Consider the following 22,771-nt stretch of genomic DNA (forward strand, 5'->3'; position numbering starts at 1 on the left):
CATTCTAAATGGTCTTTCTGATCTTAACAACAAAAAAAGGATGCAGATATCTGTTTATTTTCTTGGTCATAGTGACATTTTCACACATATGCATGTGCCCAAACTCATCAAATTATATATATCATAAATTTGTAGTTTTTGGTTCACACTTCTGCAGCCCTATGAGTTTCCCTCTCTCCTAGGCACCAGCTTTGCCAAGACCATCAGCTCCAGGTAGCAACATCAACTTCTATCAAGTTATCTGACTTCTCCCCAGACTCTGGAATACCAACTATGTCAAGGCCTTCACTTGGTGTCAATGGTGGTACCACCTCTGTGAAGGAGGATGCCAAGTAGAGGATGAACTCTCTGGCCTACTCTAATCTGGGAGTGAGAGATCTCAAAGCAGTGGTCATCCTGCCAAACACTGGGGTCACCTCAAATGAAGCCAAAGCCAATGGGCAATGGGGTTCACACTAGCTCCTCTGGATTACCATCTCCAATAGTCTCTTCTTCTGTCACTCCTCTTCCTAAATCCCCACTCTTCAACATATACCCTGTCTCTCACCTGCTGGCCAGTATATGGTGGCAGAAGTATCATTGGGCTATAGCTGCCAACTAGAGGAGGCAGAATCCCTGTATAACTGGGTCTTTGGGGCAGGGCAGGGCTGGATTACTTTCTCCTGACAGTGTCCAGAGCACTGTCATCATTGATTCTGTCCCCATGGATGAGGAGTTGCTAATGTCTCTGGTGGCAGAACTGGTCCTGGACTGAGCCAATGAGATGCCCAAACTGGGACTAGGGCAGAATGAGTTTGACTTTACTGCAGATTTTCCTTCTGGCTGCCAATGCCAAGTGTCCCTAAAGATTGGGGAACAAAGAAACCAATTCTGTTGTAAGTAAAAGTTACTGGAAAGAGAAAAAAAATTAAAAAAAATATATATAGATATATAGATATAGATATATAGATATATAGATATATAGGTGGGGTGTTCTGTCATGCCATCCAGCTCCCAAATAACTACACAGAGACTTATTATTAATTATAAATTCTCGGCCAATAGCTTAGGCTTGTTACTAACCAACTCTTACATCTTAAATTAACCCATATTTCTTATCTACACTCTACCATGTGGCAGTACCTTTTTTCAGCATGGCATGTTCAATTCCTACTTCCTCTGCTTCTCGCTGGTGACCCCTGTCACTCTGCCCTTCTTCTTCTTCCTGACATCCTCTCAGTTTGGCTCTCCTGACTAATCTTTTCCTGCCTAGCCATTGGCCAATCAGCTCTTTATTAGCAATGAGAGCAACACATCTTTAGTGTACAGAAGGATTATTCTACAATATTTATGTGTATATTGATAATCCTATTTTTATGCTGTTCTTTTGTGGGGCTTCTATTGGGGTCCTTCTGTCATGATCTTTCACTTCCTACTGCCCCATGCTCAGTGCGGTTACCTAACTCCTTCTGTTACTTCCACAGTCCTTGTTTTATCTTCCTTCCTCTCATTTTTCTCACTCAACACTCAAATTATATTTTCTATTAATTCTGAAATTTTCATTCCTCTCTTTTGTATAAATTTGCTTATTGTTCTTATTAAGATAATAATGCACAAGATAAAAACTCGAATAGTTCCCTAGGGCCTCTCATGAGAAATAGGAACCTTAGCTGTTTTGTGTTACTATTCCTGTTGTTCATTCAAACTCATATTGAAAAATTATGAGCATTGTCTACATGTCAGGCACTATTCTAGTTCCATGGAATGCAACAGTATTAGAGTGGATTAAACCCCCTGCATTCAGGATATTTCTATTTTCTCAGAGAGGGTAAGAACAGAAACTATACAAAAATACAGCAAACAAGAAGATATATTATCATGTGTTTGATTGTGGCAGAAGCCATATAGAACAAATGGCACAAAAGGATGAAGACCCTGAGCATGATGAAGAGGTGCACAAACAACAGGTGGTCACATGAGCTTCATGGAGAAAGGCCTAAGAAAATGGTGAGCTAGCTGTGGGTGGTCCAGCCTGGCCATTCTAAGCATGAAGTGATGCCTGCTGTGTACATGGAAGCCAGTATAGCTAGAGCAGAGTCAAGTCAAGGTAATGCAAGAGATGAACAGACAGATAGGAGGCATGACTTATGTAAGACCATGAATGTCAACACACTTCTTCATTCTTATAGAGTTTTTCTTAGGGGTTTATCAAACTTTATGGACAAATGATGCATTTTTTTAGTTGTAGATTTTAGGTAGTTTTTTTTCTATTAAATTTAGTTTTTATTTCACATGTATGTACTGTATTTACATTTATGTCTTGATCTTCTGGCTCTTATTAAAAAATATTTTCCTTCCCTCCATCCCTTCTCCTATCCCCCTGTCCCCTTTCAACTTCATGGTTTTAAAAAAAATTATTAATGTTATACACATACATGAATAAAGATATAAATACAGCTTGCTGAGTCCATTTAGTGTTGCTCATACCTACATGGTTTTAGGGCTGACCACTTGACATTGGATGACCAGTTAGTGGAAAACTAATTCTCCCTCCCTTTTTCAGAAATCCTTCATTGCCTGTATCTCTTTATCCAGGTGTGAGACTCTGTGAGAGTTCCCTCACCCTCACTGGCATCTCAGTGTTGTCATTGTGCAAGTCTTGTTTAGGTGATCACATTTTTTTTTTCACATAGAGAAGACGGAATCTCATAGCACACTTCCAGGTCCCCTGGCTCTTACGATTCTGCCCTCTCTTCTGTAATGTCCACTAAGCCTCAGGTGTAGAGGTTGTGTTCTGTCAACGAGGTCTAGGTGCTCAGGATCAGTTGTTGTCCGTATTTTCACCAGTTGTGGATTTCTGTAATGGTCTCTACCTACTGAGAAAGAAAGCTTTTTTCCCCTTTCTTTTGATGAGGGTGAGAGCTACACTTACCTGTGGATATAAGGATACATATTTAGAATGAGGTAAAAAATGACAGTGCTTTGGGAAGGAGACAGTAGCAGGTTCTCCCCTTAGATTCATCCCCTCCCTAGGTGTGCAGCCTCAGCTAGCCTTGCAGTACCGGGCGTAATTTCCCTTTGCTGAGCTTGTCTTAAGTCTGCTGGTTTATTTCTTCTCATTTAAGGAGATCTTAGTCTGTAAAACAGAATCATCAGCATATGTTTTGCTTTTTTTCACTTTCCAAAACTTATATTGTCATTCACTTACTTAAATTATCTTCGATTATCCTGATATCTAAACAAGGCAAATGTTAATAACATGTGACCACTACTGTACATTTTCCCGTTACCATTTGATAAAAGATGAATTTACTGATGCAGTTTGTGTTGCCTGGGTCCCAAGGGTACCTCAGATCCTGGTGTATCCTCAGAGTTAACACTGCTTTATTACCATGCCAAGATAGTCTTTGTATTTTCCACTCTCTTGGTATCTGCCCACTAATCATGTAAGAAAGAGCCTTGGTGGTAAAAGTCACTGTGTTATAAGTACTTCTAGTCACTCAGGGGAAAAAAAATAAAAGAAAATCAAAGCACAATACTAGGTTCACAGATAAACCACATTAATGGATCTGCAAAAATGATCACTTGTAACAAACCTCCACACTTAAATACCTGTCTTTTTAATTCACCCTCAATAGAAAAGGCAGCACCCATGCTTCTCCTGCGTGTTAAAATATCATAGTAGTCTCTGAATATGATGAGAAGAAGAGCGTTGAGATTATTTTAAAAGGCTGGTGTGGCACTGCACTCTGGGTGATGCCAGCCAGGTGTATGGAGACTGCCAGTTTGAAGCCTGCCCTGGGTACAACTCAAGACCCTGTCAAAAAAAACAAAACAAAACAAAAAAAACCCGACAGTGATATCAAATGCCTGAGCATTCTGAACACAGCAAGCATGGCTTCCAGATGGGTCATCATGGCATAAGTCCAGCTGAGATCCAGAATACACAGCCTCCGGTATTCTCTGGGGCACTACTTCTGTGGCTCAAGCTTCCCGGTGTTGGCCCTACAGCTGAAACGGAGCAAAACTTTAAATCAGTTTGCTAGAAACTTTTTTTTTAACCTTTAATTATTCTTTTACTGTTTTCTTAAATATCTTCCCGTCTGGGGTACATGATAATTCAGAAGCAATTTTCCTGTCAGCATGTTTTCTTTCTTGCTTTATTTTAATTTTTTGAGGACGTGAGTGATCATGAGGGGAAGTAGTAAAATGTGCTATGGAAAGTTTTGTTCCAGAATTAGTCTTGCAACTCCCATTTTGAACTTCAAATAAAAACGTTTATTTTTTTCTTTGGAAAAGTGGAGAATTCATTGTGGGGCTATGCTGATCATAAAACAGTGGTACAGCAATCCCCACAAAAGCTCTGATTTCAGACATTCAAGGCAAAACCATCGGAGAACCAGGCTTTGAAAGGAACACATCTTCCTTAGCGCTTGGATGGGGCACTTGATTGCAGTGGTGCTTGCCTCCTGACCCACTTGGTGCAGCGGATGGGAGAGCAGAGTGCCCTGGTGTGTTTCAATGGCTCAAATGATTCAAATGTTTGCCTGTGATGTAAGCATAACTTGGATTTAAAAAAGAAAAAAAAAAAAAGAAAAAGAAAAAGAAAAATTCTATTATCTGAAATCCTCCAAGTGCCCCCAAACGTCTTGGAGTAGAGAAACATGCTGTGCCTTTTTCTCTTTTGAATATGGATGACAGAAAGATGTTGAAATAGTTTTAATGATATTTATTATCATGTGCTGAGGTAACAGCCTGAAATTTCAGCATGGGCTTTCACTATGGGACAGACAGTATGTATCTACAAGTCTCTGTGAGCCTTGACTAGATAAGGTCCACCATGTTTCCCTACAGGTAAATTTTCACATAAGCCAAGGTAAGTGATTCTCTTCGATCCTAATTCTTTCCGTAAATAGCAGAGGCCCTGTGCTTCTTTTGGCAACACTAGATCAAACTCGGTGGCCAAAAAGCAGATACAATTGTAGCAAAGACTGCAAATATTCTCCTGTGTGAGGGAAACTTCGGGTTTATCACCCCCTGGGGAAACTGTTCTGGAATGTTCCCAAGGTTGGCGTGGCAGGCAAATGAGGCTGAGCGCAACACAATCTTGGATGGTTGTTGCTGTTTCACATTGGAACTGCTAGTTCTGCAGAGGAGGGGTCAGAGTTCAAGTCAGCAGGAGGTGGCCTCAAGCAGAAATTAATAATCAACACAATTAATTTATATTGAACGGTATCATTTCAGATTAGAAAACTGATCTGCCTTGGAACCAATGAATGTAAAAAATCTCTTATGGACAAGGTGATGATGTGACCTCATTAGATTGTCACCCCATTACCAACTAATGGCAGCAACAGCAACAGGTTGTTTGCACCCCCCGCATCAACACCCTAATCTGCCCATTTCGTCTTTCTGGTTATATCAGGAAATGTCTGAAAATGTTTCCAACAAACTAGTTCCCAATTGCTTTTGTTACTTTAGTCAAGGAGGAGAGACTTTTTATTTTGTTTTGTTTTTTCTCCTTCTTCCCTTCCCCCCCTCGTCCTTCTCTTTCTTCTTCTTCAGTCTTATCTTGTTTTTAAGACCATCTACTCTTCCAGGAGGAAGAAGGAGTTTCAGACATCTTTGATTAGATTGTGTGACCAAGTGATGGATGCCAAGCTGGCTCCTGTAATACAGTGGTTTACAACAATTACCATACAAAATATTTTCTTCTCTTCTTTCGAGAGAGTTTGGAAACATTAAGTAGCATTAAAGAATAATAATAAAAAAGACTATCATTCAAAAGAAACATTTTTACTTAAGAGTGAGATGAGGTATACATCACAGTGATTGTCTCCCCTTAGTAAGGAAGTGTAGAACTATGGACATTCCTACTAAGCAGGGCTGGTGCTACTGCAGCATCCCATAAGACTTAGGGTTTAGCAACTTTTGCTGTGGGAATACAATCATACTCCTTCTTCATTGATGCAAATGTCCTCAATGTTAACTTTGGATATTTTTCTTATCTAATGAATCATGGTGTATATAAATTTTAGGAGTCAAATTCTTCATCAGACTCTCAGGAGACCACAGATTCAGCATGTTGTGCTTCATCTATCCACTGGACTGGCTACCTCCTATACTCCCAGGAAGTAGACACATGCCCATGTTCTCTGCCTTCTCTCTCCTTTTCTTCTGGGCCACATATTTTTCTGTCTGACAGATTCTTTTAATCCTTCACACGTAGCTAATCAGAACAATTGTTCCTTTCAACCCACTGGAAATAAAGTGGTTGTTTTCACAAGGAGTCAAGAAATGAGCCTGAATGATCATGTGCTTAATCTTGAGTGCTACTTTAGCAATATATAGACATGTACCTCACGCAGCTTGGAAAATGGCATGATTTTCTCCAGACACTCATAATGTTTCTATGGTGCAATAATGTTTTTGCCATTATGCTATGCCTTGTGTACTGGCTGGTTTTGTATGTCAACTTGACACAAGCTAGAGTCATCAGAGAGGAAGTTAAGGAAATGCCTCCATGAGATCAAGCTTGTAATGCATCTTCTCAATTAGTGATTGATGGGGAAGGGCCCAGCCCATGGAGGGTGGTGCCATCTCAGGGCTGGTGGTCCTGGGTTCTATAAGAAAGTGGGCTGAACAAGCCAGGGGAAGCAAGCCAGTAAGCAGCACCCCTCCATGGCCTCTGTATCAGCTTTTGCCTCTAAGATTTTGCCCTGTTTGAGTTCCTGTCCTGACTTCCTTCAACAGTGAACAGCAATATGGAAGTGTAAGAAACGCTTTCCTCCCCAACTTGCTTTTTGGTCATGATGATTCATCACAGCAATCGAAACCCTAACTAATACAATATACACTACTAGAGAACCAGTTTTCTCTAGGGACATAGATGAAAATTCTGTGCTAGAAAGAACAGGAGCTTCATTCATTTCCTGGCACACAGCTGGACTGGCCAGCCTTTGACAGCACCCGCTGGCTCACCATCCCCGCTGGTGACTTACCACCATCTCTATCACCTGCACTTTTCTCCCCCTCAAAGGCTGACCATGCCTTGCCATTCCACTGCACTACAGCACCCTCCTGATTTTTCTTTTCTCACAGTCTTCCTCCACAGTGTGGATGCTTTGAGGTCCCCAGGAGTCGTTCATGCTTTTGGCAAGGAGAAGCACACAGTTGTTCTTGTCCCTAGATCGCTTTCTATATACACCTTTGTGTTTCTCTCAACCCAGCTGCCAGTTCTCTCTCGCTCCTCGTCTCGTTTTCTCTCCTTCCTCTTTTTCTCTCTGCCTTTCTTTCTCTGTCTAGTTCCTCTATCCATTGGTCCCTAAAATTAATGATCATATCTATCGACTATATTGTTGAAAATATAAACAAAAGCATTGATTACCAAGCAGAGTGGTAAATTGATGGTATTATCTAATTTGCATTTTGAAAACAGTATCTTCCATCGTGTTTTAAAATAAATTTGTTAGCATAAAGACTTCTAATATGTAGAATTTTGAAATGGCAAGGTTTATATAAATATAACTTGGGACTTAGAAGAGGACCCATTTCTAAATGACCTTGATTTGGATCTTTGGCTATGTACAAGAAATGGAGAAGACTGTTCAACTCTCTTCATGTTCAACACATCAAATATATCTAGACTTCCATTGTTTTTACCAGGGGGCATACAAGCATATAGAATATGCAGGACTATTTATTATATGCAGCTAGATAAGTGCCTATGGGTGCCTATGAGGGTTTTTGTTGTTGTTGTTTTGGGGTTGTTATTTTTTTTTTTTTTTTTGATGCACCAATAAAGCAGGAGACTTTCTCCCAATGATGAAATGATATTCAGAGATTTTTCTGAGTGTCAAATAAATTCTGGAAACTCTACAATGCTAGGGCTGAAAAATAGGAAGTTAATGATACTAATTAAAATAGGTCCAGGAAGGTCTCTGCACAGCTGTGCTGAAGCGAAGCTTTTTGGAATTGTAGGCGAGGGCTAGCATTCTGCTCATAAACACGTGGCTGTCATAATGTCGATCTCAACAGAAAGATGTGCAGCCTCAGCTCTGTGATGTCCCAGAAACATGTGGCATAAACAGCGAGGGTCTCTGCTTGAGTTACTGAGAAATATGTGTGCAGTATGGTTACTGAGAATGGTAATACTAATTTCCTTGGACTATCTTTTAGAAGAAATGATCTGAAATGATCTCTAGGATCTGATGCTTTGGGACCTTCCCTGAGACTTGTCACACACTACTTAAAATTTGTGTATTTTGAGAGACTAAAACTTTTTCATCAGATAAATATTCAACACCTCAATTGAAATAAACAGTGCTAATAACCAGTACCTGGTCCCTGTTGAGGAGGACCAGAATGGATTCCTGTGAAGTGCTCTGTGGTTCTCTGCCAAGCTTGGCAGGGTAGAGGTTTGTTTGGCTTCCTCCTCCTCCATGCGTCTCTGCTAAAAGAGAAAAGCACTCAGTCTGTGCTGAGACTGGCACTCCATCACAAGCACCACTCAAGTAAGTGGCCAGAACAGTTTCATATGCACCTTGCTCCCTCTCTCTCTAAGGCAGCCGACTAAATGAGCTTCCTGCCAAGGGAGTGCGCAGGTGAGCAATGCTCAGAGCCCACAATTGTGTTGAGAGTATCAGTCCGAAGCATGACAAAGAGCAGGCTTAATACTTGCACCACTCCATGAAGAAAAGTGGGACCAGATAGATGTCAGCCATCTGATGACAGTCCAGGGATGAGATTGTGTAAGAGATGCTCTATTCAACTCCACTCATCAGATGGGGGCATCTGATACAGTTTATCTGTGTGGTGATTGGATCTTCAGAACTTTGAAAATAGAGGAAAATGCCTAAAAGCTCACCATGCCCCCAAGATCCTAAAACAAAAGCATGGGATACTTCCTGGCACAATAACCTCAGAATAGAAGCTGATGAGGGTCCTCGAGAATATTCCTATTTTTAGAAAAGTGTGGTAGCGGAATCTTCCTGCTGACTCTTGAGATGCCTAGATGCTGAGGGCAGGTGTGGCTCTGCTTCCCTTATTCTGCTTTTCAGAGCCCTTGGTCAATGAGAGGATGGGGTTGCTGGAGAAGGGTGCAGCCAGCTGCCTCTGGTGCTCAGTTTCCTTGTGTTCCATTGAAGGAGAAAATGAATCCAGGGCAGCCTTGGAAAAACCCAGCACGGAACTCACTGGGTAAACACTTAGCTGTTGTAATTAAAGACAGCAGGCAGTCAGTGTTCGTATAGAAATAGATCTAAACTTGTTCACCTTGTCCTGTTTATATAACATAAATGGTAACTGTGGATTACAATTTTGAGGAGGATACCAAACTTTATCTGCCAGTATACATAGCCCATTTAACATTTCTATCCCCAGAATTACTCTTTCCCTGGGCAAATATTGAAGAACGTTATCAATACAGTTTTTATTTGGGGGAACAACACTTTATTCTTTGTAAGAATTAGAACTAGTAGTCTCTAGCCATTGCATTGAAAAGATGAGGCAGGGCTTGGGGAATGCAGCTCAGTGGTGAAACACTTGTTTGGTATGACCAAGGTCCTTGCTTCCGTTCCCAGACAATAACAAAAAAGTACCACGACTGGACTTGGAGCAGCATTTGATAGAAACGCTGGTGAGCTGTGGGCACACAACTCATCTTTCTTTGATTGCTTTTACCTTCTTTTCCCGCCACTTTAACAGCAACTCTACAAGGAGATACAAATCCCCAAATAAGTAAAAACATCCCTCAAGACAATATGTACTTTTTATTTATGATTGCTTGATAAGCTGTCTTAATTATACCCCAAGAGTTGAAGTTTTCCATAATGTCCCAAGGAAATACCAGATAATCCACTGTGGGACAAAACCAAACTCTCCCAGTTCCTCTCTCTATTAACAATTTGCTGTGATTTCTTGATGATGGACTATGTCATCGCCCTCCTCAGTTTACAGAACAGACAGATGTGAGTGACCTCCCACAGCACTCTTCACTCTTTATGACAGGATGTTATGGCCATGAAATAAAACCTGTAGAACAGATCTCTCCTCCACTGATAGAATTATCAAACAACATTAAATTCACAATTTTTATGCCCTACTAGTCTAATTGAGAAACTAATACTAATTACTCTGGATTGTATTTTGGAGAGAGTTTAACCTGTACATATCAGTGAATAAAATGGCATCACTGAAAAGTCAGATGCTGGGCTGGGAATGTGGCTCAGTTTTGGAGTGCTTGCCTGGTCATGCCCAAGGCCATAGGTTCCATCCCCAGCAATCTCTGCCCACGTAAAAGATTAAATGTTTCTTAAACACTGAACTTAAAAACAAACTGATTTTGAATACATGATAATGCTATAAATAAATGTTATCCTTTTTGTATTTTATATAGAACTTTGGGATCTCTGTTACCTGTGCTCTTAGGTTGAACCAAACTCAAACTTGGGATTTGAGGATGTTCTCAGTCCTTCTTCCAGACTTCTGCAGTATTCTTCTGGCTGATTTGTCTCAATTGATAATGAGTCTTTGTTGAATTTCCTATCACCTGTTCCACAGACCTCAGTCTGTCTTTGCACAATAAAAATAGTGGGAGACTATACTATTAGGTTAAAATTTATTACTAAGTGAACATTTGTACACAAATCATAATCATTTGGAAGGAGCTTAATTCTTGCCTGAGGCTTGATGTTGAGAGTTCCTGAGCATGAATGAACTCCCATGTGGAAAAGAAAGAGGTAGTCTATGTTTGTTTGTTTTGTTTTTTTTCTATCCAGATTATAAGAGGGCCTTTATTCTTATGCATGTTTGATTTGACCGAAAATGTTTCCAATTGTGATTCCTTACTACGTGTCTAGCTGTAGGATGCTCCAAAAGAATAAGAAAATGTGTATACATGGAAAGAGAGAGATTTACTTTTAAGAATCAAGTCATGTGATTGTGGTAGGCTGGCAGACCAGTATCTGTAGGGCAACCTAGCAGCAGGACTCAAGAGGGGCTGATGTCGCAGCTGTATAGTGGAGGTGGTTAGGATAAAGAAGCTTCTGTGTCTAACTGCAAATCAATCTTTTCCTCCTAGAGTCTTTAACTGATTTGATGAGGCTCACCACACCATGGGAATAAACTGTTTTACTCAAACTCTACCAATTTAAATGTTAGTTTCACTTTCAAAAATATCAGGAAATTGATTTCTAGGGTGAGTAAATAAACACCATGTTTATGGTCTACTTGTGTTGGTGCTTAAGTTACAGACCACCTTGTTGTGTAAGAAAGGACATAAAGATACCTCTGTAGAACTCAGGACAGATGTAATGCTGCTGTTGATATGGAATGGAGCATGGCATGTCTTAAGAAGTTCTTCTTGAGTCTTCATTTCACAGAGGGGATGCCAGCGTCTATCTTGGAGACATTGTGAACTGCACAACTAATTGCAGTTTCTATATTTACACTGGTTGCTTGGAGCTCAGAGCCATCACATGGCACAGCCCCGAGACGGAGTCTAAGACCTCAAGGCAGCCATTTTAGAGCTGGTGTAGCTCTGTCACTTTGATTATCCTTCTTTGTGTTTTTTATTTATATGTATCTGGACATTTTCCAGTGTTCTCATAGCATCCTCTCCTCTTTCCTAGGCAGCTCTATTATGTTATTAAAATTCTGCCTGCCTGCGTGCTCTCAACGATGCTAAGTCCCTTGAAAATAGGGACTGTTGCTTGTTCATGATTGAATCACTAGCTCTTAAGGATGTGTAATGCCTGCCACAGGTTTGGAATAAATTAATGTATATATCTTTATAAGTCACCCACCTCTCCAGTTTGGAATAGAACACGTTTATTATTATTATTTTTGGATAATATTTTATTCCAGTACATATTTAAAATGTCTCATGACCTTCAAAGCATAAATTTAAATTTCTGAGGGGTAGGGGGAAGAGACCGATGCTAGCTCAGACATTTTTGTTTGTTCCTGAAAATGAGTACATTTTGATTTGGCAAGACAAAAGCATGGGGATTGAAATGCTGACCCTTGATTGTCAACTGTGCCTCTTTCCTTTGTGTGCTGCGTGGGTGGTCTCTAAGAGGAGATCTGTTTTGACACAGCAACTTCTGTTCTTATGGAAAGTGAAGAATTGCAGATGCTCTGGGTGCTTTGAGGTGACTGTCCTGTACTTATATATGTCTGTCTGTGACTTATATATGTCTCCTTTTCTGGCACTGCTCTCCTAGTTGACTTCTACCAAGAGTGTCTTAATGTTCTCCCCAACTTGACTAAACTTTAGTCACGTCTCTTCCTGCACCACTCCTCTGATCTCACTTTTCATACAGCCTTTACTTTAGAAAACTTGTAAATTCTTTATCTGCCTCTCTGGGATATAAAATTTTAAAACAGATTCACGCCAGTTTTACCTGCCAGAGGCTTTTTCTCAAGGATGTGGGAACCATCCCTTTGAAATGTAATATTCAAGGAAGAACGTGCGTCCACCTTGTTATTCCATGGGAGGCAGTAGCCTCATTCTGCAGGAGTCTTGCTGCTTGTTTAAGCTTTGTATCTCTTGACATAAAAATAGAAGGGACTTTTTGTTGCTTGGGAAATTAGTAGACACACTTATACCTACCTTCCTGCTCTTAAAAGCTTTTTAGTCCTTTGTTTCAGCTCAGACTGAGTTCTAGACATTCCTCTTATTGCAATATTGCTCCCAGTGTGACTTTTGGCTTTGTTCCTAGATGTAAGCTCTTCCTTTTTAAGGATAATTTTAAGGACTGACTTACAAACCAGAGTTGCACCTTTTCAACATGACCAAAACAGCATCCTGACACCACAGAAACAAGCAGGAGTCTAGGTCAAGAGGTGATGGGCAAGCTCAGAATAACAGCATCTGTTGGGGCTGACAAGGTGGCTCAGTGATTGAAAGGACTAGAGAACCAGGGTTTGATTCCCAGTACCCACAAGGTGTCTCACAACCATCTGATACTCCAGTTCTGGGGAATCTGTGCCTTCTTATGGCCTCCAAGAGACCTGTATGCATATGGTGAACTGATATAAATGTAGGCAAAACACTCATACACATAAAAGAAAAGTAAATGCATTTTTAAAAACAAAAGTAGGTGCTGTCCTTTTGCTGGTAGCATCTACCACTGTCACTTTGGAATTAGTTCTGCTAAAGAGCTATGCCTTTTTTTTTTTTTTTTTTCCTAATCTAAGAGAATGCTTTCTCTTAATCGCTATTGGGTGAACACTGGCAATTTTGAAAACATTCCTCTCATTTCAACAGGCTTAATTTCTACCTGTGATCATTTTGAACTTTATCTGAGCCTATGTTTATGGATTCGTCTTGGCAATATGGTATCCATTGTCAAGCACAACTGCACCAATTGTCTGAAGGTAAGCCGAGCTGGCTCACTTTTAGAAATCTAGAAAAATTACAAACACGCAAACATTTGAAAGCTAAGAGTCTTGCAGCTGGACAAAGGCTTCATGAGTGACTCTGATATTAATGAAAGAGAAGGCAGATGCATTTTGGCTGGGATGAAGTCACTTTTGTCCTGACCAATCTATATCTTTCTTCTTTTGATTTTAACCCTCTTGGTCTTGCTGATCCTTAATCCAGGGTCATGCTTCTGGAAATCCCTCCCAAAGTCGTACTCTTTGCAATCATGGAACCGTCTGCCACTCTTCAGTTTCATAGCACTCTGCATTTCATATACTGGGGCCAGACTGTTCTGGAATACTATACATTTGGAAAAGAGCAAGCATCAGGAAATCGCCTAACCATTTGTGTTCTAGAAACTACTTACTACAAAGATCTTCCCTTCTTTGAATTTCTTAGGCGAGCCTGTGGATGAACTGCTTGTTTACATGCTCCATGAGGAGGCTAGATATAGACCTTCCAAATTCCTACTCTTGGTCTCAGAAATTGAACCATTAGTTCCTGCTACCAATCAACAGACTATTTGATAATTTAATCAAAGTGTAGTTAGGCAGCTTGCTTTCTTCAGGCTCTGATCTTTGAATTATCCTTGAGTTTAAACAAGTTTTAAAAAAATGTAATCAAGCTCTGGGAGGTAGAAGAACCCTCTTATCAGAGGTGACTCCCCATGAAAAGAGAGAATTCCCCGACTTGCTCCCTCCAACACCTGGCTTTTGATTCTCCTTTGCTTGACAACCACAAAGAAAAGGTTCTGCCTAACCTCTGACATGCTTGGCCTGTTGGCCTTGCAGCAATGCCCTGGCTCCATAGCAATATTTTCAAATGAATCTCTAACTCCACACTTGTTGTTTAACATGTTCAATTGGTTGTCATTCTCATCGATTTCCAGACTTCTTCTTCTTCTTCTTTTTTTTTTTTTTGGTCCATTCCTACATTCTAATTTTCCTGGTCCTGAAATCTATTTACTGTTGCACTTATCATAGCTGCAAATTTGACTGTAGAAGGATCTCAGGGACAAGATGGTTTTGTCACCATGGAAACCTTTGTGTAGACGGAGACACTGGAGACACATTCGTTTTGTAACTTTCATGACCTATGAGGAATTTGTGGAATTTCATTAGTGGATGCTGATGGGAACTGTAGAAAACAAGAGCCTGGTATCATTTTTTGAGAAACTGAGGAGGATTTTAAATCTACACACTAAACTTTCTGAAGCACGGGTTTAATAACCGGCTTTTTAATCCTGATGGCTGGTTTTTAAAGATGGGCTGAAGACGGAAGCTCGAGTTGGTTTATTGGCCCCATGTTGCTCATGAATGGGTGGTAACAAAACCATTGGAATATTCTCTACCTTGATCAAGAACAAGTCAAACAACACAGAGGACGACAGGCAGATCCACTCAGTATCGCCTGCCAGATTTCTCACAGAGTGGCTCCAGTTCTCCTACTCCATGACAGCCGGTGTGTTCCCATTCTAAAGCCTCTGTTTCTTATCTGAAAATATCCCCACAGAACATGTGCAGTCAAACTGGAGAACTTCATAATCTGAAGGGGCCAAGTAGAAAAAAGACTGTCAGGGAAATGGCTGCATCATAGGAGTCAGAAGACCTTAGCTGTCATACTGGGAGTGTCATTTATTTATGGTGAGCATCGTAGGGTTCTTAGCCTCACTATTTATGATAATAAATACATGTATGGGCACGTGTGTGTGTGTGTGTGTGTGTGTGTGTGTGTGTGTGTGCGCGCGCGCGCAGGTATATGTATATGTACGTGTGTGTTAAGTGTGTGTTTGTATAAGTATGTATATGTGCTTTTTGTGGAACCCCTGGAGGCCAGAGGCCAAGAGACAGTTATTGGTAGTTGTGAGCCACCTGAGTGCTGAGAACTGAATCTGGATCCTCTGAATGAGCAGTAAAGTGCTCTTAACCACTGAGCTATATCTCCAGTCCCACAGAGTAATTGTTGATTCACATATTATTCCTAAGAACAGAAAGAGATGGTACAAGGTAATAAGCATTTATTAATGCTTATATAATTATTTTGCACAAGTGTCTAGTATTTCCAATCAATTGTCAGCTACCTAAAACGTAGTTTCAACAGAATGCTAACTGTCTAAGATAGTAGCAAATCCGTCATAGTTGCTCAATACTTTTTAGTGTGTGACTTGATGTGTGTGGTTGTAAGAAATACTAAAATAAATGCCACAAATAATTTAACAAACATTTATTGTGTGAAATTTATTGTGCTAGGTCCCTTAAGAAATACAAAATGGATCCAACATGAAATCTGCCCTTTAGGCACTTACAGTCTACCAGGGGATATCAGAAAAAGTAACAAGGTAGAAGGCTGGGAGGCTCTAAAAGAAGTACAGAAACAGTGTCCAGAGAGTTCACAGGAGGAATTTGTTTTAGCTCAGGAAATTGTGGAAAACGTCATCAAGATGAAATTCATGTTTTACTTGAAGTATAAGTGAAATGTAGACATGTGGAAAGAGTGAACACGGCCTAGTGCCTGGAGGGTTATGAGGACAAATCATCTGGGAAGAAATGTCCGAGACTGGATGGTAGTCCCCATCGAAGGAGACAGCTGCAACTCCGCCTTGTGTGTGTGTGTGTGTGTGTGTGTGTGTGTGTGTGTGTGTGTGTGTATGCACACGGGTGTGGAAAAGAGTGGGACAGACTAGAATGAGGTTTCCTGAACTTCAGATTTCTAAGGACTTTTCAATCTGTATTTTTAAAATATGGATTAAAAAAACAAAAGCAGAGAAATCAACCATGCTGATAACTTGGCATGCCTCCTAGCAAACCCCAAATTCCAGCCCCAGTTATTTTGGTAAGCAATTTCCAATTAACAGCCACGAAATACTGAATTAGTAGAAATGTAAGGGTTTATTTTAGGATAGTAAATATTTAGAAGAAATATTACTCTGATGTATTGAACTTCTGTGTTTTAAAACTTATTGAATTTATATTTTGAAACATCTGACTAATGCAATTTTTCAAAAAGTTTTAGGTTTTACAAATTGGAGTGAGTGACTTTCTATACAGTTGCATTCATAGCTATAGGTTTCTGAGATGGAGCAGAGAACTATGAGTTTTAATGTATGTGCACACACAGAGAGACACATGTGTGTACATAGGTAAGAGAGAGATGTAGGGTGGGACAAAAAGGAGGAGAAAGAGTCAGAGAAGGAGAAGATTTATCAAATATTCCTTCTCACCAAAAAAAGTCATCTCATAAATTCAATAGACTCTACAATTATATCGTAATTAACATTTAATTTATTGAAAAATCTTTATGTGATACTCCTTTTTGCATAATGATACCACTTTTATCTTTAAAATCTGATTAAAAATATACTTTCAACACCTTGACACTGAGAACATTTTCAGCGTGGGACAAGGGTTCTGCCTGAGCTCTATGGTTAAGGCTCCAGCTCAGAGGCACACTTGAAGACTGAAGCACCATTGTCTCTCCCTTGCAACCTAAGTGCCAGTCCCCCAGGGTCATCAAGGTTGCCAGGAGCAGGAACTGATCTACCCGAGTTCCAAACGAAGACCACACAGCTCAGGTGTAACTGAAGGCTAATCAAATTAAGCATTCGAGGACATGGGAGGATACCCCTCATCTTCTTCCCATTATCTGCAATGCTTCGGACTGCAAAATACATTCTCCAGCCATCTAAAGGCCCTGGCAATTGCCGAATTCCTTCTTGACCTTCCTCGAACATGTGTCTGAGCAAGCAAGAGGCATCACTACAAGAGAGGGCCCTGGGAACTGCTTGTACAACTGGCTAATCTCAGGCTTCTTACTTTCAAACCAGAGACAATTACATCCATTCTCCTTTTCCTTCTGCTGGAGTGTATGCAGATCAAATATTTAAGGTCCTGAAGAAGTTCGTTGATGTTTATGTTATAAAGAACTCCAGTGGAAATAGTTTTCTGTGAAACATTCAACAAACTGAATCACCTCACACATGTTCCCTGTATCATTCTTTGTTTATAAACTACTGTTTTCTGTCACTTGCCATGTTGCCAGAAGACAGGAAAGAACATAAGGTTATGAAGAGGATGGTGGTCGCAGATTTCTGACAAGCCCCATTTACATGGTACATTGTTCCAAAAGGTGTCTAAGTAGGAAATACAGAAGCACTATGCAAACCTGTCATTACATTGAAAAATCATTAGGCTCAAAGGAGTAATAATGGTATGCTGTTAAAACTCCGAATACATTTTCAGTGTCGGTATCGAAAAAGAAAACTTTATAAATATGTAAATTCCTGTTCAACAAATCCAAAATAAAATGCACTAAAAAACTGATATGTAGACAAAAGTTTATTTACACCATACAACATTTTAAATATTTTATACACAGCTGCAGCAGAGAAAGCTACTCAGAGCCTTCTAGAGAAAACTGCAATAATAAAGATGTGAAATATATTATTCATATAAAAGTGAGATTATTACTTTATTGCATTTAAAGCAATGAAGAATGTAGCTCAACAAACATTCATTTAATGACAAAAACTTTGCTTTTATATTATAAAGTAAAAAGTGTAGTAATGGCCAAACAGACTGTTATAAACTTTAAAAACTGCATAAATATATACATTGTGCTTCATGGTGAAGTTTTCTGAAAACTAAACCACATGAAGCTGTTACAACATGAATCGTTGCTTGAGGTTTATCTAGAAAGATTACCTTCAAATCCATTCCACGGGTACTTACAACACAGGGTGGTGAGAACTGTACACTAGCCTGACCAGTGAGAAATTACCATATGCAAACATTGATGTTGGCACAGGAAGGTCCTGACAGAAAAGTCACACTGTCAAGGTGGAAATGTCAGGCTTCCCCAATCTCAGTGTCAGTGTCAAATGATTGTGTCTCCACCTCAGTTCACTTTGATTGTGTTACACTTCTGTTTGAAAGTCACCCTCTTGCACATCCAGAGGCAAATTCAGACATTTCTCCCACTCTGCAGGCCTCAGCTCCAAAGCATCCTTCGCCTCTGTGTCTAAGACATTGATTGTGGTGTAATGTTGGTATTCGCTGGGGGCTTTGAAAGTGTCCCAGGGGTTCTTGTTTGCTGCTGGGTTTTCCTGTTGAGAAGAAGAACAAAGCTTTTAGTTGGTGATTAGTATTACTGCTTGCTGATGCTCCCAGGAAGAAAGTATACAGTTTACAGGATTCAGAGATGATTGAAAATTGAGGGTAGCTGCAAAGGGTATTTTCAATTTAAATTTTCTTTCATGGGACAAAGTGAAGAATATACTCTCTAAGTTATCATAGATATTTCAGGAATTGAAAGATGTGAACAGTAATGTGAACAGAAAGCAAGAAAGATGACATATTTGAATGTCATTATGACTATTTAAAGAAATATGAAAGAGAGTGAAGTCATTGATAAGATTAAGTGCAGAAAATCTAAAGATTGTGGCAGAAATTTTAGCAAAGTGAACAAACGTGAATCTAGTTCTCAGGACATCCTGTTTGATGCCAAATAGTCACTCAACCTAGTAGTAGTTCACTAAAAAAATGAAGTCCTTTTTCTTCCCCAAGAAATTATCATATTTTAATATTCATATATTGTTATATTCTCTTGCTTTATGTTTTCTGGATGTTTGCTCTCCATGATACTCTATTTGGTTGAGTGACATACCTATCATCCTTCCTTTTAAAGAGCATGGCTGTATGGAAAATGTATCCAGCAATACTGGGGAACACTTCACCATGTGTGTACCCACTGATCCACACTAACCAAGCTTTAATGGGCACGCTTCCACAAGTGCCATCTTGTAGAGCTCAGGAAGTACATGAATCGACTCCCACAGCAATGCCTTCATCTGATAGTCTAAGATTTCCTAGTGAATTTGACTCCTTTTAAACCAATGTCATTTAAATATTTGTGTAAGTGGGGGAATTTGAATGGCACAGAATAAGCTAAATATCATCAAAGAATGAGATGGAAATCATGACTGAAACTCCTTAGAAGAAGATTAAACCCAAACACCGAAACAACCAGCAGTTAATCTGAAAGAAGCCAAATTAAGTAGAGTATTGATTAAAGCTGAGTTTATTCAATGTTGTAAGAGGAAATGTCAAGTGAGGGTGTCATTTTTACAACAGTCTGGGTTTTAATTGGATACAGAACTTCATTTAAATTTATCATTATTCAGGAGAGACAACTGAACTTGGCTTCACTAAACAATTTCCATACCCCGGTTCCTTTCCAGCTCTTTTTAGTTTCGATTAGTCCTTGAATTCATTCTCCAAAGATTATTACTAAGATCGTTTGAAATTGTGTTCTCATTCTTTGTTTATAGGAGACTCTGATTAATAAAAATACTCTGGTTGTCATAAATGTCTTAGCCTTCTTCCCAAATCTGGTCTTCAATTCATTATGATCAATTACTAAGTGGAACACACAATTGTTATAGTTTTTTTTTTTTAATATTCATTCTACTCAGTACTTCAAACCTCATATCAAAGTATAAACAAGCAAAACAGTCTATAGAAATCATTATATTTATAGATTAAACCCTAAAATTCTGAGTACCTTTGATGTTTTTGGGAATTACTCTTATTATGAGGAAATCAAAGAGAAATAACTAATAGTAAAGACCTAATGAAGAGTGAACTTTTAGGATAGGTGAAGGAAATTACTCAGCTTTACATGTTAAAAATGTCATGCCTCAGCCCTCCTTTCTTCTTGCTCTGTTTCCTTCAACCAGTACTCTTTACCAGCTGCTTTTGCCTGCCTATTATATTAGGTCCAAAGGTGAAAATAATAAATCCCATCTGGAAACGCAGAATGGTCTACTAGGGAACCCAAGATTAAAAGTCTGATACACATAGGTCCACATACCAGTTCCTCCGCAATGTGAATGTGACCTTGAGCAATGTATTAATTCTACCTAAACCCTAATTCGAATACTTGCATAACAGAGATAGGCTTTGTATTATGTGGCAAAGATGTCAATGCCATGTGTGAATCAATACCTTCTTTGTGTACTTGAAAACAGTTTTTAAGTGTCAGTGAGGAATTAAACCCATGCTTATTATTTAATAAGTATATTTATTATGTAAGGTGATTATAATCAAATGAAAGTTACATACTTTGAGTTCATGTATATTAATTTCACAAAGGAATGGTGCTGTTTAGCAAATGATGTATGTTGATCATAATTTCTCCTTCTATGATCTTCTTGTTTTACCCCCTTCCTCCTTGTCTATTTCACATCTGTGTTCCAGTAAAAGTGTTACAGAAGATCAAAGGGAAGTACAGGGATGGCTTATTTGTGTGAAGCACATCATCCTTTTCTAGAACAGCGGCATTCAAGACAGCACAGAAAGGTAGGGTTGGTAGGAATATATGTGTGGTTGGGTGGATATCAAAATTTGGACTGCTGAGATGGCAAACCGTGGTAACAGTCATTTTGATTCATTCTAATTGTCCCAAGAAAGAAAGGAGCAGAAACCAAAACATGCAGATGATGAACAGAGCCAGAGTATGAGGGTCTTGGAGTGCCCAACTCCTCAACTTGGAATTTATTTTGTAGGCAAAAGCAAACAGTTGAAAGTCTGGAGGTGCTGTGGGGCCCTGAACCACCAACCATTAATGGAAAGATTCATCGCTTTTGATTCTGCCACATCAAGTCCAGAGTGAACCCATCTATTTTAGACAAGAGCAGTGTTTAAAAGAGATTTCTGGGACTGTTCAGTGTGTTGGAAAATCCAATTATACCAACTCTGCCAGGTATTAAAAATGCTAGCTCATTTGCTGTTAAGTTTGGAACAGATGGGACCCCCTCCTCCCTTTAAAAATATGTTAATGGTCAAGCACTTGAACAAAAATTGCCAAGTTTAAGCATTGGCAAACTATCTAGCTACCAATTGCATAATGGTATATTTTTCAGTGTATAATCAATTGAATTTCCAGGAAGTTCAGTATTCATTTAAAATTGGTGTTCTTACTCCCTTCCGTTCTTATCCTAAGGCACTCCCAGCTTGACCCTGTTCTCATTCTCAATTATGACTATGTGGCAGTCCCTACAACAGGTAGGTCCCTCCATGTGGAATGGTTGCAGGACCCAGCTACAAGCAGGCAGTGAGTCAGTGGCTAGCAAAGAGGGACAGTACCCACAAGCTACTCATCTTTCTGGGTGTTGGGTCTGGCAATGGGAGTAGTGTACAGACTCTCCTGAGAGAAAGAGCCTCATAGATTCTGTGGCTCAAGTGAATGCTAAACTGGGGAACACCTGAAAGGGATTATTGAATTCTACAGAGAGAGCTACATAGGCTGGGAAAGGCTTCAATGGAGGCCTGACTATAATGATATGAAACTATGTGACTTGTATAAGCTCCTGAGTTTACACTACCATTGTTTGTCTTCTGAGTTCAAGGATAGGAGGAGGAGATAGTTCGACGGAGTGTTAAAAGTCTAGTAACTCCTGGGCCATTGTAAGCCAACATGCATAGAGCTTCTGAACATGCTAATTTGGTTTTGGGACACATCAGTTAGGTGAATATGAGAATTCACAACCATCCCAAAGCATGACAGGCTGCTTGAAAATTCCCAATAGCTGATGGAGCCAGGAATGGCTTAAAGGTCCAGTAGAATTAAATCCCTTCAACTCTCTTTCCTACTTTGTTCCTCCTTCATTACTTCCATCCTTTCTTTGCTTCATTTGCCAATCCTCTCATTTGTGGATAAAGCAAAAGAGAGGATGACTATTCTAAAAGATCATGCATCCCTAGAAGCTGCTTGGGGGAAAGAGCTCTTGATTGAATTGTGAAATCACTCAGGGTAAAAGAGTTTCATCTTGGGGTCATCTAGAAGTGCCCATTGCTTCATGAGATGTTGTATACATTTTCCTGCCTTGAAGTAAGAAAATGGACTAAATTATATTTTAGTGTCCTTTGATTCCATCTGTTATTGTTCTGCATAATGCTTATCATGAGCCGTGGTGGGCAGCTGCTGACAAGTAGCAGCCCTCCCCTCAAGACAGAGAAACTGAGATCTCCTAAAAATGCCATTCTCTTCCTAATTACACAGTTTTTCATTGGCAATGTATCCCTATAAGTTATGTGCCTGAATTAAGGATAATGAACTCATTTGCATGTTGTTTTTTATTATTAATCAGGGCTGAATAAAGGACCCATTCTTTGTTTTCTTGGATATCTAGGACAATAGTCAAACAGCAATAATGACAGTATCCTCCTCACTCCCTGATGGTAAATATTTATTTATAATTCTCCTCTGGAAAAGGTGCACTACTGCAGAGATGTGCTGTAATTAGTAGACTATTTCGGTTGTTAGGAAACCGAGACACAGACATTTGTGCCATTAATGATTTAATACCCA

General features: G+C 39.6%; 1 protein-coding gene and 1 pseudogene across 3 annotated transcripts in view; one reads left to right on the forward strand and one right to left on the reverse strand.

The window, feature by feature from the left end:
• The window catches only part of LOC118569862, a 169,109-nt pseudogene extending 155,289 nt beyond the window's left edge, over positions 1–13,820 (forward strand).
• Positions 13,821–17,721: 3,901 nt separating this feature from the next.
• The window catches only part of Adgrb3 (adhesion G protein-coupled receptor B3), a 725,876-nt gene continuing 720,826 nt past the window's right edge, over positions 17,722–22,771 (reverse strand). For all 3 annotated transcript variants that reach the window (XM_036167755.1, XM_036167756.1, XM_036167754.1), the window contains one exon: positions 17,722–18,506. In XM_036167755.1, the coding sequence (XP_036023648.1) occupies positions 18,318–18,506 (189 nt within the window). In that variant the 3' untranslated portion in view covers positions 17,722–18,317. The remainder of the gene's footprint in view (positions 18,507–22,771) is intronic.

This window comes from Onychomys torridus, chromosome 18, assembly GCF_903995425.1.
Source record: "Onychomys torridus chromosome 18, mOncTor1.1, whole genome shotgun sequence".
Lineage (NCBI taxonomy): Eukaryota > Metazoa > Chordata > Mammalia > Rodentia > Cricetidae > Onychomys > Onychomys torridus.